This window comes from Festucalex cinctus, chromosome 11, assembly GCF_051991245.1.
Source record: "Festucalex cinctus isolate MCC-2025b chromosome 11, RoL_Fcin_1.0, whole genome shotgun sequence".
Classification (NCBI taxonomy): domain Eukaryota; kingdom Metazoa; phylum Chordata; class Actinopteri; order Syngnathiformes; family Syngnathidae; genus Festucalex; species Festucalex cinctus.
Genome location: NC_135421.1, coordinates 3,033,883 through 3,050,107, shown reverse-complemented (window position 1 = coordinate 3,050,107; position 16,225 = coordinate 3,033,883). Strand labels below are relative to the sequence as shown.

Sequence of the window (16,225 nt, the reverse complement as noted above, 5' to 3'; positions counted from 1 at the left end):
TGTGATGAGTCTTTTGGACAAGATCGGGTAGGAGACATCAGTAGAAGGAGAGAGGCTGAGCTAGAGTGTTGAGGGGGAGAGAATGGCTAACTTGGCTAAGGGAGTCAAAAAGGCTACAGATGGCAATCAGCTCACGCTTGATCCTTATTTTCAAAGCTCAAAAGCATCGACCAGTGCTCAAGAGCACAGTGATGACCGGGTTAAGTCATAGTTGAAGCGGTGACGCGGCCGTTTCGACCACGTCCTAAGGCCCCACCGGCTAGCGATGCTAATAACGTCCTAAGGCCCCACCGGCTAGCGATGCTAACACCGGAGAAAAGTGGTGCACAACCGAGCACGTCTGCACAGATGACGTTTCATCGGACGATGACGACTACTATGGGTCTGATGCAAGACAGTCTTGGACAGTCTTCCAAAGAACGTGAAGGTAAGCGCTAACATGCTAAGAGAACTTTTCGGGCGATCTGCTAGCAGCGTGTGTAAATGTGCTGATATACACTAAAACAGCTATTACCTATACAAACGTGAATGTATATTTTATAGATCGTGCTCACAGCAACGTCCGACCGCTGGTTCTACGACAAAGAAAGGTAAAAAAAAAAAACGTTTTCAATACACCGCAACAATAAAAGGAAAGTCTTTCGATAGTATTGTAATTGTATATGTTTCTTTCAGCTCCCCCTCATAGGGCCCAAAGTGACACTTCTCACAGTGAGCAGAACAAAGGTAAAAAGAAAAGATTCTCCACAGCACTAATAAAATATTTGATGGTAAACGTCTTCTATAATTTACAGAATGTGCATCAACCAATACATCCAAGAAAAAAAGGTAAACATGCACACACACACACACACATTGCATCACAGTGCTCTAAAATAATATATGATATTGAAATGTATATTTGCAGATCCCAAAGATTCTGGCTGGCATGAAGTTGATGAATTCGGCTGGCAGCCAACCATCTTCCCCTTTGCTGCAAAACCAGGACCAAGGGATGCTGCAGCAGAGCTGAATTGCCACCTGCCAGCTGACATCCTGGAGCTCTTCATCACGGATGAACTTCTCCAGCACATCGTTCATCATACCAACCTCTACGCAAATCAGTCCATGCAGAAGCAGACTGACAAAAACTGTTGCGCACGTGTAAATAGTTTGCAAAGAGTTTTCCAAATTGTTTGTTCGGATTGCTACTGTTGCATGTAAATAAACTGTTATTTTGCAATCAAAAAACTTTTTTTTATTGTTGGAGTAGTGTTTTATAGAAGTTTAGGTGTTTGTAGAATCACTCATGCAAAAAAAAAAAAGTGCCAAATTCACTAGAGTGCATGAAATAACATCGTTTCACAAAAAGCTTGATTTCTCCGTATTTTGGAAGAAAATAGAGGATTTGGGTGAAACGAAGCTGTTTTCTATTGTTGATTACTGAAGATCCGAATAAGGTAACAAGGAAACAAACTTTTTTTTTTAGATGAAAGATGAGACTTCAATCTTTCATTTGGTAGTATCCGCGTTTCCATAGTCCTAACACAACATTTTCTGTGGAGCCTGAAAGATCGGTAAAATTCTGTAAATCAGCTGGCACTATGGGGTTACCTTTTCCGAAAATGGCTGGCAGTCAAATAGTTAAGATAATGATGGCTGCGTGTAAAATGGCCATCACAAAGAAGTGGCTCAGCCCTGGACCCCCGACACTTGAGGACTGGTTCAAAATAGTGGGCCTGATATACGACATGGAACTACTCACACATAGGTTAAGACTGGAAGAAGTCATTTGCCATGAAAAATGGATGAAGTGGACATTGTTTATGCAACGACAAGGAATGGACAAACAGATCACACCACTGAACTGATTGAACTGGTTAAATATTTAGGATGATTCCAGAGCCCTTGTTACGTCTTTTCATTTTATTTTATTTTTTATTTTTTGCGTATGTTTTGTTTTGTTCTTAATGATTGTTATATTTGAAAACTGTTGAGGAAAAATAAAGTATAAAAAAGTAAAAAATAAAAAAAAAAAAAAAATAAAAAATAAAAAATTGCCAGGGATCACGAGGGAGGTCAAGATGAAAAGGTTGGAGGCGGAGTCAGCATTTAGAATGTGCCAGTTAGAATAACGTGTGACACCGTCGGTGGTGGTATCGCAGCCTGTGGGAAGCGTTTGTGACATGTTTGATGTGTCAAAGTACGTTCAGTTGGTTCCAGTTTTTCGTGAAGTTGAGGTAGAGTCCTATTTTGATGCGTTTGAGCGTATTGCGTCCGCGCTGCATTGGCCAAAAGACGTTTGGGCAACTTTGTTACAGTGCAAAAGCTAACTGGAAAAGCTCTAGAAGCTTGCACTTCTTTGTCAGTCTGTGTCAGTCTTCTGCTAGCAAGGTTGCGGATTTTAACACCTTGCGTGAGCTGGTCCTGCTAGAAGAATTTCAAAACTGTCTCCCTGAACGTAGTCTCGTGTATATGAATGAGCAGAAAGTTTCTGCGCTCCAGCATGCTGCTGTTTGAAAGCACGCACGGATTATTATTATTATTTTTCACTCACTCACTCACAGAAGCTTACATGTGAATGAGTGAATGAAAAAAAAAAAATCAGTGCGAGCTTTCAAATTGCCGCGGGAGTGACGTCACGCAGCTGACACGTTCGCCCGGCCCCGTTTGTGACACTCCACCCCATCGCTCTGTGATTGGCTGGAGGGGTGTAAACACTGTCTTTCCACAGAAACGTCCCGCTGTTTACAAAACAAACACAAAATGGCAAAATAGAGGCTGGGGGTGTGGCGGTTTAGGACAAAATCACTCCCACACGTTATGGAAAGCCCATATCTATAAATTGAAAAGTAGTTACAGTGGTACCTCTACTTACGAAATTAATTGGTTCTGGTAGAAAGTTCTTAAGTAGAAAATTTTGAAAGTAGATACGCATTTTCCATGTAAATGCCCTAATCCGTTCCAAGCCTCCCAAAATTCAGACATAAATGTTTTATAAAGCATAAAAATGCATCAAAACATGTAACAAATACATGTTACAATTAGATTATTGCACAATAAATGAGAGTTGTGCATAATGTAAAAATCAAAGAATAAAAATGGTCATTTACCTTTTTAACTGCTGTCCTCATCGTTTTTTGCCCTATTTGGTTCATGTTCTCCTCTCTCAGAAGTGTTTTTTTTTTTGCCTGGTGTTCTGTAAAGAACTGATCCAAGGATGTTTGCTATTTTTTTTTTTTTTTTTTTTTTTTTTTTTTTTTTAAACAATCCTTTGGAAATGTCCAAGGCAAACATCATCTTAGTGAGCAAACGCCCGACTGGTGAACACTTTTTCTGGGCGATTCTTTTAAACAAATTCTGAAACTTCATGGAAACTTCCGGTATGGCGAGGCATCTTTTTTTTTTTTTAAAGAAAAAAAAAGGTCCGTCTCGTCGCAATTAAAAACTTACTGTGCCTTCATCAATAACCAATTGTTTGAATTTTTGCACAAATTCGTTGGCCGTTAGTTCATACATTTACGAAAAACTATCGAACACCTCATGGGCTGCGGCATGAATGATGAGGACGCTGTATAGACACTGATCTAGTATACGCTTCTAGATACCTATGGTAGAAGTTCCTCTTAGCCAATGGGATGCCAGATCGATGCACAAACACCGATCTAGTATTTACACTCATAGGTACCTATGGTAGGAAATAGCCATAGCCAGAAGTATGTTACGTATTTTAAAGCATATGCAAAGTGTATTATTATTATTTAGAGCTGTCAAACGATTACATTTTTTTAATCAGATTAATCACATCTTAGAATTTTGATTAATCATGATTAATCACTGACTTAAAAAAGCTTTTTTTTCCACCAACATATTTTGCCCACTAAATTTGAAGCGCACCTGTTATGTGTTAATTTTTTTGACATTTAATCTTATGAGGACGTCTTCAAAAATGTATATGCACTGCACACGCTCATCCTGCTTTTTCTAATGAATTAATTATTTGCATAATATAAAATGGGGAAAAATGACCAACGGCATATGTAAACACTATTAAATGCTTTACTTTAATGCATGGTTATGTTTATTGCTCAAACTCCAATAGCTACCTTTAATGTAACCATCCACTGTCTGTTAAAAAGGATCATCTGCGGTCAAAATTAATAGTGTGAACCCTTTGGCGTTATATGCCCATTTTCTGGCTTTTCTGTTTTTCATCAATGAAAAAGCATTGGAAAACAAAATACTAGGGAGATGACATGAATTTGGGGAAGTTCAAAATTTGGCGAAGTTCAAAATGGCACCATCCTGAAGTTTCTATGTTAGTGCAAATGATAGATATTTCAATTGAACTCTTGTGATTGTGCCATTTTTTGACGCATAGACACCCATTATAATTCGTAATTTTTGATGTACTGTACACTTGATGTATTATCGTGCATTTCTGATGTTTTTCCACTTTATCCTTTCAGTACGACCTCAACTAAAGGTGGAAAATATAAAATGTGAGTTGAAAGTCATAAAAGCCATAATACACCTGGGGGCGCTAAAGAGCTAATTTGAATTTTTGCTTGAGCTGACTTATGTCTTTGCCACGGGACCATACTTGGCCCAAAAGTTGTCGTCATGCTCAGGATTGATGGAATAGGGCTGTGTGTATGTGTGGAAGCAGTAACAATCGCGTGCACACGCCAAAGTGCGTGTGGTGTGTGTGTGTGTGTGTGTGTGTGTGTGTGTGTGTGTGTGTGTGTGTGGTCAAAGTGACAATTCTGGGCACAATGTCCATCCATCCATTTTCTTGACCGCTTATTCCTCACAAGGGTCGCGAGGGCTGCTGGCGCCTATCTCAGCTGGCTCTGGGCAGTAGGCTGGGGACACCCTGGACTGGTTGCCAACCAATCGCAGGGCACACAGAGACGAACAACCATCCACACCCACACGCACACCTAGGGACAATCCGGAGCGCCCAATTAACCTGCCATGCATGTCTTTGGAATGTGGGAGGAGACCGGAGTACCCGGAGAAGACCCACGCGGGCACGGGGAGAACATGCAAACTCCACCCAGGTAGGTCCGAGCCTGGACTCGAACCGGAGACCTCAGAACTGGGAAGCGGACGTGCTAACCACTCGACTACCGTGCCGCCCTGGGCACAATGTGTTTTACTGAAATACCAGTTCTTACTAAAATTTGAACGATAGAGTTTTGTCGTCATTAGCTAAATTATCCCTTCCGTCAGACCTAAACTAAAGGTGGAAAGTAGAAAAATATGACTTGAGAGTCATAAATGCTATAATCCACCAGGTGGCGCTTAGAGCGCTACTTATCATTTTTGCTTGAGCTGACGGAGCTGATGTATGTCTTTGCCAAGTGACCGCACTTGCTCTAAAACGAGTTGTCATGGTCAGAATTGATGGACCAGGCTTGCGTCTGTGTGTGGATGAAGTGACAATCGCGTAAACCTGTGCGTGTGCGCGTGTGTGCGTGCGTGTAACTGCAGGCTTGTAGCACATAACTATTTGTATTTTTTACGATTATTTTCTATAGAGGATAAAAAATAAATAAAAACTACATAGGTTTGCATAGGTCTGATGCCACTGAACATTTTGAGTGACTGATAGTAAAAAAAAAAAAAAAATGCAATATTGAAATACTGCAAGTGGGTAAATAACATATGGGGGCAAAATGGATCACTGACGTCTACAACCATCACTGGCACTGGATGCCAGACCAGTCAAATAGATTTTTATTTTATGTCTATAGCCATCACTGGCATCGGAGCCAGCTCAATTCAAATGGATTTTAACGTCTATAACCGTCACTGGCATTGGATGACACCTCAGTTCAAATGGATCTTTGATGTATATAGGCACTGGCATTGGATGACACAAAAATGAAAAATGAATGAAAATGGGAAAAAAAATTGATGGGAAATGAAAAAAAAAAGTAGTTTTGTTAGTAGTAGTTCGTTTCAGTAATTGTTGTTTAGTGTTCATGAATTCTGCACATTTGTTCTAGATTCTTACTTTCTGCCATCAAAATCAGAGAGTTGCACAGAAAGACAGTGGTAACAGAAGTAATAATCCGACAAAGTGTTATTACAACTTTATTTTAACCTTTATATTCTAAAAATAAATAAATTCTGCTGTTACAACATATTGACTTATCCAAGGCTTTAATTATGACATATGAAATATTACAATTTGAATTTCTGTATATATTCATATACAGCATTGTTAGTTTTGCTGTTACTGCCCGAAGCTGGCTGGGATAGGCTCCAGCACCCCCCACGACCCTTGTGAGGAATAAGCGGTCAAGATGATGGATGGATGGATGGAAGGATAAACCCAAATATCCAGGGTATACAGGTAAATTCCAATATCCAGATGTTTCAGAGGAAAAACCCAGTCATCTAGAAAACTGGCTAGAACTTTGGAGAGGAAATATTATTTTTGCGACTGGTTAAGACAGGAAGCTAATTCGTATCAATCCACACAAATCAAATGGCCTTTAGGCCGAGCCGGCCAAAAAGGACGAAATTGAGAAAACTAGCTCTCTGGTCTATTCACTGTTCCTTTTACTTTTGCTCAGCCTAAATATAATGAAGTTGGAAAATGGTCTCCAATGTATTAACAAAAAGATTCTAAGCAATTTGTCAGGTACAAATTACAACTCTGCCTTTTCTATTAAAAAATATTCCTCCATCAACGAAGAGCAGTCAGGACAAAAAGAGGTAAATCTAATCGCATGGCGGTCAGTCCAAGATATCCTACCTTTTGCCCCGATTCTATCTTAACCCAGCCCTTATAAAACCTCGGGGGCTGGTCTAAATGAATCATCCCCAACTCCTTTGCAACGACTCTTCTTAACTCATGAAAGTTTACTCATCTCTGCCGAATCATTGTGACTTGTAGCATCTCTGCCGAATCATTGTGACTTGTAGCATCTCTGCCGAATCATTGTGACTTGTAGCATCTCTGCCGAATCATTGTGACTTGTGGTCTTATGATTCATCACAAGTTACTGGACTTATCTCTGCTGACTTATCTCTTTCTTTGTCCACTCTTGAATAAAAGTTCTGCAAAGATTTACATTGTTTTCCCATGAAAACACCATCAATGTTTACATAAACACGTACTCCATAATATAAAGGAGCATAAAACACATTTTGTAAATATTTTTTTCATGTCACTTTCTGTGACAGGCCTAAACTTTATTGCCCTATTCCTGTATGCGTGTATATGTGAGCGTGTGTGTATGTGTGTCTCCCTTCTGTGTTGCTGCATGGCTCTAACTATTATATGTTATCAATCAGTGATGAGGCTTGTGTATCACATCAGGTGCTGGCGAAGTAGAGGCATTTGAACTGAACTTTGTATTGGCTATTTTAGTATTAGTATTAGTATTGGTTAATTCTTTAACCCGTCTTGATTCTTCAACCCGGCTATCTAAATCATCTTGTAACACGACACCTTCTATCATTACGGGACATGACATCGAACATCGTAACTAGCTGTTCTAGGATAGCATCACATCAGTTCATCTTAATGTCCCGTCTTTCTTCGTGACATCTGTCCATGTTACTCGGCAGGACATAAGTGAGCAGTTAGGGTCACATTGCTGAAGTGTGCTGGAATGACATCTGGCATGAGTCTTTCCAGCCTCAAAAAGTTTAAATATTAAGGCAGCATTGTCCTCCAATCCATTATTAGTTTGTTCGTCTTTTTCCCCCCCATCTTCTTAGTCGACTCCAATTGGTCTTCTTCTTCTTCACTTAATGCATACCACGAACACGAGTCAGATGGAAAAAAACAAAACAAAAAAAAACGCTTCACCCCGGGTTTACACCGGTTGCGGTTGCGGTGCGGCTGCGGTGCGGTGCGTCTTGACTGCGTGCTCCGGACGGGTCAATTTTTTGGCCAATCCACACCAGCTCCGCACAGCTGCGGTCCGGCAGCTCCGTCACCGACCACTTCCCGCCGTGTCTCGCGTGACCGTGCGCGATCATGTGGCACTAAAAACAACGACAAACACACAGAAAGTCTGTGCTCAACAGAGAAGCAGAAAGAGAGGTGGACTTTTATTATTTTCCGGCTTTCTACCTCCAATATAAACCTCTCCTTGTCCATGTTCGCTGGTGTCTAAAAATTGAAACCTTCCACGAGCTGTCTTGACACAATACCATCTGGCTTTTTCAAAACCATTGTGAAATCTGTTCAGATCGATTTACAACAAATAATTAATTGCTCACTTCAATCAGGTGAACTTCCTAAATGTCTGAAAGTAGCCGCCGTCAAGCCCATTCTAAAAAAGAGAACACTGGATGTCTCCCTGCTAGCAAATTATAGACCAATCGCAAACCTTCCCTTCGTAACTAAAATAGTTGAAAAAGTGGTTTTTAATCAACTCAGCAATTTTTTTAGCTTAAACGGACTTTTGGATAAATTCCAGTCAGGTTTCCGACCTCATCACAGTACAGAAACAGCTCTGATTAAAGTACTGAATGATATAAGATTGAGCACTGATGCAGGGAAGGTATCAATGCTCGTCTTGTTGGACCTCAGTGCAGCATTTGACACGATTGATCATAATATACTGTTAGACAGGCTGGAAACTTGGGTGGGGTTAAATGGAACAGTCCTTAAATGGTTCAGGTCCTATTTGGAGGAAAGGAGTTACTTTGTGACCATTGGAAATTTTGAATCTGATCGAAAGGCCATGATATGTGGGGTCCCTCAAGGGTCAGTCCTTGGACCCCTGTTGTTCAGTCTGTATATGTTACCTTTGGGTCAAATGCTTCAGAACACCGATGTTGACTATCATAGTTATGCAGATGACACACAACTGTATTTATCTATGTCCCCAAATGACAGCAGTTCTATTAACGCATTGTGTCATTCTCTAGAGCAAGTTAACAACTGGATGAACCAAAATTTCCTTCAGCTGAACGAAAACAAAACGGAGCTCATTGTTTTCGGCAATAAAGAAAAGAGGATTGCTGTTAAAAAACAGCTTGAGTCACTGTCTTTAGAAACTAAAGACCAAGTTCGAAATCTTGGGGTACTAATAGACTCAGATCTGACCTTCAGCAATCATATTAAATTCATCACTAAAACAGCCTTTTACCAGCTGAAAAACATATCCAGACTGAAGGACTGCATGCTTCAAGCAGACCAAGAGAAGCTTATCCATGCTTTTATCTCCAGCAGACTAGATTACTGTAACGGTCTTCTGACTGGACTCTCTCAAAAGAACATGAGACAATTGCAGCTCATTCAGAACGCTGCAGCTCGAGTTCTGACCAAAACAAAATGATCAGAACATATTACTCCAGTACTTAAGGATTTACACTGGCTCCCTGTCAGCTGTAGAATCGATTTTAAAGTTCTGCTACTCGTCTATAAATCACTAAATGGTTTGGGTCCTGAATATATCCAAGAAATGCTGATTGAGTACAAGCCCAGCAGGGCTCTGAGATCTACAGACTTGGGCCAACTAGTGGAACCCAGAGTTCGAAGCAAACATGGTGAAGCTGCATTTAGCTATTATGCTGCACACAGATGGAATAGGCTACCAACAGAAGTGAAGTCAGCCCCGAGTGTAAATGCTTTCAAATCCAGGTTAAAAACTTTGCTTTTTTCTTATACCTTTGATTAGGGACTTTTAAACAGCTTTAATTAAGTGTTTTTTAATTATTATTTTTAGTTTTATTTTTATCATTATCATTTTAAACTTCCTTATGTAAATTTTTTTTAAAGTTTGTTGAATAATGTTTTAAGATTGTTAGTTTGTAACCTATTTTCATTTATTTTTCTTCCTCTGAATGTTAACTACTGTTTCTTGATGCTTATGTGTTGTCTTTCCTCGTGTAAAGCACATTGAGTTGCCTTGTGTATGAAATGTGCTATACAAATAAACTTGCCTTGCCTTGCCTTGCCTAAACCGTGAATGAGCACCTCGCACGTTAACTCCAGGCCCGTCTACGCCCACATCACGTTTTGGTAGCATGCTTGCGAAATAGGAGCTGGCGAGTGTTTTATCTTGAAAGGTAACCGGAAATTTATTTTGAAACTGCGTCGGTCTTCCTGTCCCGCTTGATGTGTTTTGTGCTAGCTTGCCATTTGCCGGAGGCCTACCGCTGCGGCGTCCGGCAAAAATAGAAAATAGGCTATCCTTGCGGAAGGGCTGCGGCACGCCGCAGCTGAGACGCAGTCGACACGCAACGCACCCGCAAGCGGTGTAAACTGCACCATTCGAATGAATGGAATCTATTTGCTTGCGTCGCCGGAACGCACCGCAACCGCACCGCAACCGCACCGCAGCCGCATCCGGTGAAAACCCGGGGTTAGTGTCACACAACTTGAGTCAAAGGCAACGTGGATGAAACGTCTAAATCACCCATTGTCCGTGTTTCCCAGTTTCCATTTGTGCACAAAATCGGAAAATCGAGTCCTCCGTTTTTTTAAATTTTGGTTTTTGGAATAAATATTGAGAAAACAAGTCTTTTTTTTTTTTTGTTCTTCCCTTTTTTTTTGGTGGTGGTGGTGGTGGTGGGGGGGGGGGGGATTGGATAAATGTGTTCTTTTTACTTTAAATTCTTCTTAGCAAGTCAATGTCTCATCAGTGGTGAGCTATTTTGAGATCCCAGTTACTCATAACTTGGCAATAGCCAAATTGATAATTGTGATTCACTCAAGGGAATTCTCTACAATATCAATCAGGGACTGCTCCACAGTGATTTGCTCGGGAAAGGCGGGACATGCTGTACAATACTTCGAGCTGATTAGACGATGTGGTCTTATAAATATCAACTTTTTTTTTTTTTTTTGACCAATCACAGCCACGGATGAAAATGCCGTCTTCGTTCTCGTCTAAAGCACGAACATCTTTACCAGCTAAAAATGCACAAAGCGCCTCTCGCTGTTCAGCATTCAACAAGGAAACGGTGAGTCATCTGCGAGAATAGAATTAATTGCAACATCCATGTTAGGTTAGTTTGTTTCCTATGGTTTTTGCGCTTCCTGGTTTCGTAACAAATGCATATCCTGTCCCCAAACAATGTTGCTCTGTGATTGGATCGGTAAAAATCAGTGGGCTCGGTAGAAGATGTATTCTCGGGAGTTTGTGAACTCACAAATACCGCGGCAATTCAGCTTGCAGAGCAAAGGTTACGTTATTTGTACAAGATGCGTGTGTCTCAGGCCACGTTCGCACAAAAGCCCGTTTCAGTGTATTCGCACGAGTTTCTTACCGTTTGGGCAGTTCGTTCAGACGGCGGCTTGGTTTTGGAGCTTGAAACCGATCACTTTTGAAACCAGTCGCCAGAGTGGAAAGATTTCAAAACCCGTACGTTCCAATGAAGACACCATAGCAGGATAGCTACTTCTCCCGTAGCTATGAACCGCCAGTCTGTCAACAACAATGGCGGAGAGCTGCGTCTTCCTCGTTTTACGCAAGCTCCTTAGCTTGTTTATGCTCTTACAGAAAAATGTTTTGAGTGATGTCATACTTGAATCACTTAACTGTATATATTACTGGATAGCCGACTGCCCATACATGCCAGTGCAAGCCGTTGAAGCGACCGGGCAGCCATCTTAGACCTATGTCGCGAGCAGACTGATGTTTAAACTACTTTGAGGACCCCTTTTCTTTTATCACTCAGTTGCTAGACCCCTATTGTTTTTACTAAATACTGTATCAAATGTTCTCTAATTTCGATACTGTAAATGTATAGAATCGTATGCCGAGAAATAGAGGTGCACGATCACAATTTTCCAGCCGATCACCGATCCCCGATCTTTTAAAAAGTCTGACCTGCCGATCCCGATTTTTGCCGATACCAATTTTCTTTCATGACAAATAGCTTATATTTTCAGTGTTCCAGTCTTGTTTTATTGGAAAACAATTAACAATATTGGCAAAATAATACAAATGGGTTGTTTTAATTGCTCATGAAGTAGTTCTCTCAAATAAAAATACAAATCCTTTTAGTCATCTCAGCAGAAGAGGCTTTTTCAGACCTCTGAGGAGGGAGATGAGATTGGTGGAAAAGATCGGTTTAATTTTAAGGGATCGGCCAATCACCGATATTCCAAAATTAAGGAAATCGGGGCCGATAAATCGGCTGGCCGATCGATCGGTGCACCCCTACCGAGAAATGTTTCTTGGGAGGAGTAATATGGCGACCTCGCGGCTTCAAAATTCAGATCTATTTATTCAGATCAATGGTTGGTCTTCTTCGCTGATTCTTCTTCGACGCTTTCCGTTATCTCCCTGTAGCAGCGCTACAGCGCCACTCCAGACTTGGCATATATATTACAGCCGTTAAACGTGCCTTCTTTTGGACACTCGCATGTCTTGAGACGGTTCTGTCTGTACAACATTTGTTTGAGGAACGAAACCGACTTTGCTTCCGTGTAAACAGGGCCTCATTCTTCCCTCCTACCATCTCCTCCATACACACATTCATCAATATTCACATTCCTGGTGAAAAGACTGTCAAAAAGCGCTTGTTGCAACATGGCCCTGGCTGATCTCATACCCTGCTGCCACCTGCTGGCCGTTTTTTGTAACAACTTGCTTCAATCAATCTCTTCATGTCAGAAGCTGCATCAAAGCGTTCTGTATGCTCTTGCATAAAAAAACAAAACAAACAGAAAACATATAAATATGTATTTGGGAGTGAAGGACAAAGTATTAAAAAATGTATTTACATGTTTTTGGATATGAATGAGTTAAGGTGACAGACTCCTAAAAAGTGAAGATTTTGGAAGTACAAGGTGCGATGCCAACGATGCCAACACCAGCAATATATATTTCCCTCTCCAGTTGTAACGGCAACCAGTCCACACCTGATGTCACGTGTCCCAGTACAAGGGACCTGGCACAAACCTATCGCCATGAGAGAGGAGGGAGGTGAGGCTACATTCAACCCTTGCTCATACTTTGAAAACTGAAAACGCTCCTTTTAATAGAAACCAAGTACAAAAGAGAGAGAGTGAAAAAAAACTAGTTGCAACACAGTAATTTATTTTTTATTTTAATTTCAAAGAAGGGAGTTCTGATGTAATTGTGAGTGGTATTACACAAAGGTCTGCAGAGACGCATTCAATATTGTTATGGATCCATACAAAGCATTTAAAGAAACACACACTGAACATTCATTTTCCTTCATTCTATTAGGCAGTGTAAATACATTAAAGGTGCAAATATCAATAGCATATAATTCCTTGATAAAAAGTTAAAGCAGATTAAGAATTAAAATAATGACATGCCCTGTGCAGCGTTATCTTGTGCATTTTAGAGCAGTTTATGTAATCATTGTGACACGTGCGGAAACTCAACACTGTTCATTTTTGTTTTTTGGTGTATATATATATATATATATATATATATATATATATATATATATATATATATATATATATATATATATATATATATATATATATATAATGCCATTTGCATCAATTTAGATGGCACTTCTGTCAGGTTTCATGTCCTTTCTTTGAGAAAGCAAAAATACCTCCTCATAAAACAAACATTAACGTGTCACTTAATGTGCAAAAACCCTGATTGATTGTCATTGAAATTTCTGTGCACATGTATATGGATGCCCATTTAAAATTCTGCAAATATTAGAACAATCACCTCAACGTTTTGGATTTTCTAGACGTCATAAGTTGTTGCCTATGAAGAAGGCAACATTGGGAGTCATCTATAAAATGCCAAATATTGCTACTTTTGTTCCAATATTTTCAGAAAATGTCTAAATGTTTTTTTTTTCCTTTAAAAACATGAAACCTGACGGTTAGGACTGCTATCAAAATTATGGCAATACTTGATGATGCCATCTGGCATTTTTGCAGCACATTATACCAAGAAACAGGTGAAAAATGAGTAGTGCTGTGTTTCATGCATGCACTATGGCACAAAGATTATGTACACTGCTCAAAGGCTCACACACACACCCACACACACACACACACACACACACACACACACACACACACACCCACACACACCCACACACACACACACACACACACACACCCACACACACCCACACACACCCACACACACACACACATACACACGCACACACATAAAATATCATTACTTTTTTCAGGGTATAATATGTCACTGAAATTTGCACTATTAATATTTATACACATTGCCTAATAGAATGAAGAAAATGAATGTTCAGTACCATATTCCATTAAAAAAAATGTTAACATTGAGACATTTTACAATACATTAATAACATTATGCATATACATCAGATACTCAGTATTTTCATTGCAAACAATTCCTCAAGATTTTTACCCCTGGAAAAAAGAAAAACAAAAAAAAACATTGGTGTATTGTCGCTAATAATATGGAATACCAGGTACATTGGTAATGACTGTGCATAAAAAAATTGTCATGGTAATGCTGTAGTTTGAGGAATTAAAAGAAAGATGTGTCAGAGGAGAAGGCCCCCACAAGTCTGAATTCGTCTCTGGTCAATACACAGAAAAGCCGTTGAGGAAGAGCCTTGGAATACGGGGCTGGTCGAGGGACACATGTACGCAACAAAATCTCCCGGCCTGCTGGTGAAGGGAAATTGTGAGTTTTGCTGTCTTCTTTAGTCAGCTTCCTTTCTTCTTCCGTTCTCTCTCCAGTTTCTTTTTCCGGGATGACACACTATAGGTTGACAGAATTTGACACGGGTAAGGAATTTGAAAATGAAGTGTACTTAAAAAACTATAACATCCAAATAAAGCAATAGATTTGCTTTCCTACATTGTTTTAGCTAAACATTGACTAAACCTACAACATTTTCGCAATGCGACAAATGAATGGGACTGCTGACTCGAGAGTGAAAGCTGCATTTGCAAAGGCTTTGTGGCAAGGCGGGCTTACCCTGTTGAGCTATTCGATCCTTTGCCAATGAAAAAGTAAGTATTTCAATTGACTGATCACAAATGAATGAGAATGAGTCCACCATACCGGCGGACAATTTGTTCGCACGTCCGCCTCACAGTTCAGCGGTTGGAGGTTGTATGTTCCAAATCCTGGCTTGTGGCCTTCCTGTATGGAGTTTGCATGTTTTCTCCCTTTGCCTGTGTGGATTTTCTCCTGGTTTTACAAAAACGTGTGCTAGGTCCATATAGACACACTCACCTGCATGCCGCCATCTCATACGAGTCGACTATGGACTGAATAGTAGTTGGTAAAGGTTTTTGGACTCGGCAACAAACATCTCTTTGCAGCAGTGAGCGGAAGATTATTGTTCCTCAGACGAGTCCGGGGATGTAAAGTATATTCTATCTCACACCGTTAACGTCCTCATGCAGGTTTTGCATACAGGCCTCATCGATATTTGCTTCCAAATTATAGCAGTTGTTTTTTTTTTTTATTTGAGTGGACCGCTCAGGTCTCCAGCTGTGCGACTGGCCATTTTGTCTTCATCGTCTTATGTGCGGTCGTGTGACTGTCACATGACTAAAAGCTTACTATTAAAATTAAACTGTTATAGTAATATTGTTATACAATTACTCATTTGAAAACACAACTACAAATGTTGTGTATGACGGTATTGAAAGTGACACAATTGCCAATTTTGGACCCCCTGGGATACCGTTTCACCGTCAAACTGCTCAACCCTACTCCGTATCTGCTAACTAGACAGAGGTGGCGGTGGCCAGAGTTCTGCCCATAATCACCTCTGGATCACAGTCCTCCTGGATCTTAAACAGTGTGGATATCCGCTGCTCCAATTCAGCTACTTTTTGGCTCAAACCTGCTCAGCTATCGCAGGACAACGTATAGGTCAGTAGAGATTAGGGGTGTGAATTGCCTAGTATCTGACGATTCAATTCATATCACGATTCACAGGTCATGATTCGATTCGATACCGATTAATTCCGATACAAATTTATTAGTCGATTGTTGAGATATTTCTTACTCAAATTTCGAAAATACTAATCAGTAAACTTGTACAAGTACACTGTAAGATTTGTTTGAAAATGTATTATTTATTTATCTGAAACTTCAGTCATAACTGTCAGCCACTGTATTTAACAAGCAGGTTGTAATCTGTTTCTTCTTTGAACAGCACTGAAATAAAATATTAAGGCTTAATGTTACATTAATATAACATTCGTCCATGCTTAAGGCGTGAATCCTAACCCTAAGTAAGACGTTTTGTTGAAATTTTTCCATCAAAATTGATTTTTAAAAATCGATTCAGCTGCCTATTGAATCGA

At 40.1% G+C, this 16,225-nt stretch overlaps 2 protein-coding genes across 4 annotated transcripts in view; one reads left to right on the top strand and one right to left on the bottom strand.

Moving 5' to 3' along the window:
- The first annotated feature begins 54 nt into the window (after positions 1-54).
- Positions 55-4,463, top strand: LOC144030935 (uncharacterized). The gene is made up of 6 exons (XM_077537599.1): positions 55-427; positions 544-590; positions 676-726; positions 795-828; positions 908-1,143; positions 4,449-4,463. The coding sequence occupies exons 1-6, from the start codon at positions 301-303 to the stop codon at positions 4,461-4,463; spliced, it is 510 nt and encodes a 169-aa protein (XP_077393725.1). The 5' UTR covers positions 55-300.
- Positions 4,464-6,097: 1,634 nt separating this feature from the next.
- rab3gap1 (RAB3 GTPase activating protein subunit 1) overlaps positions 6,098-16,225 on the bottom strand; it is a 506,336-nt gene continuing 496,208 nt past the window's right edge. For 2 of the 3 annotated variants that reach the window (XM_077536292.1, XM_077536294.1), the window contains one exon: positions 13,436-14,660. In XM_077536292.1, the coding sequence (XP_077392418.1) occupies positions 14,424-14,660 (237 nt within the window). In that variant the 3' untranslated portion in view covers positions 13,436-14,423. Of the gene's footprint in view, positions 7,990-13,435; positions 14,661-16,225 lie in introns of those variants that run through there. The other variant, XM_077536293.1, reaches the window with a different exon arrangement.

Excerpts from the sequence above, each read along its gene's own strand:
- LOC144030935 (XM_077537599.1), top strand. The coding sequence starts at position 301 with ATGCTAACACCGGAGAAAAGTGGTGCACAACCGAGCACGTCTGCACAG. Across the intron at positions 591-675 it reads TGGTTCTACGACAAAGAAAG|CTCCCCCTCATAGGGCCCAA; the intron begins GTAAAAAAAAAA and ends TGTTTCTTTCAG. Across the intron at positions 727-794 it reads TCACAGTGAGCAGAACAAAG|AATGTGCATCAACCAATACA; the intron begins GTAAAAAGAAAA and ends TATAATTTACAG.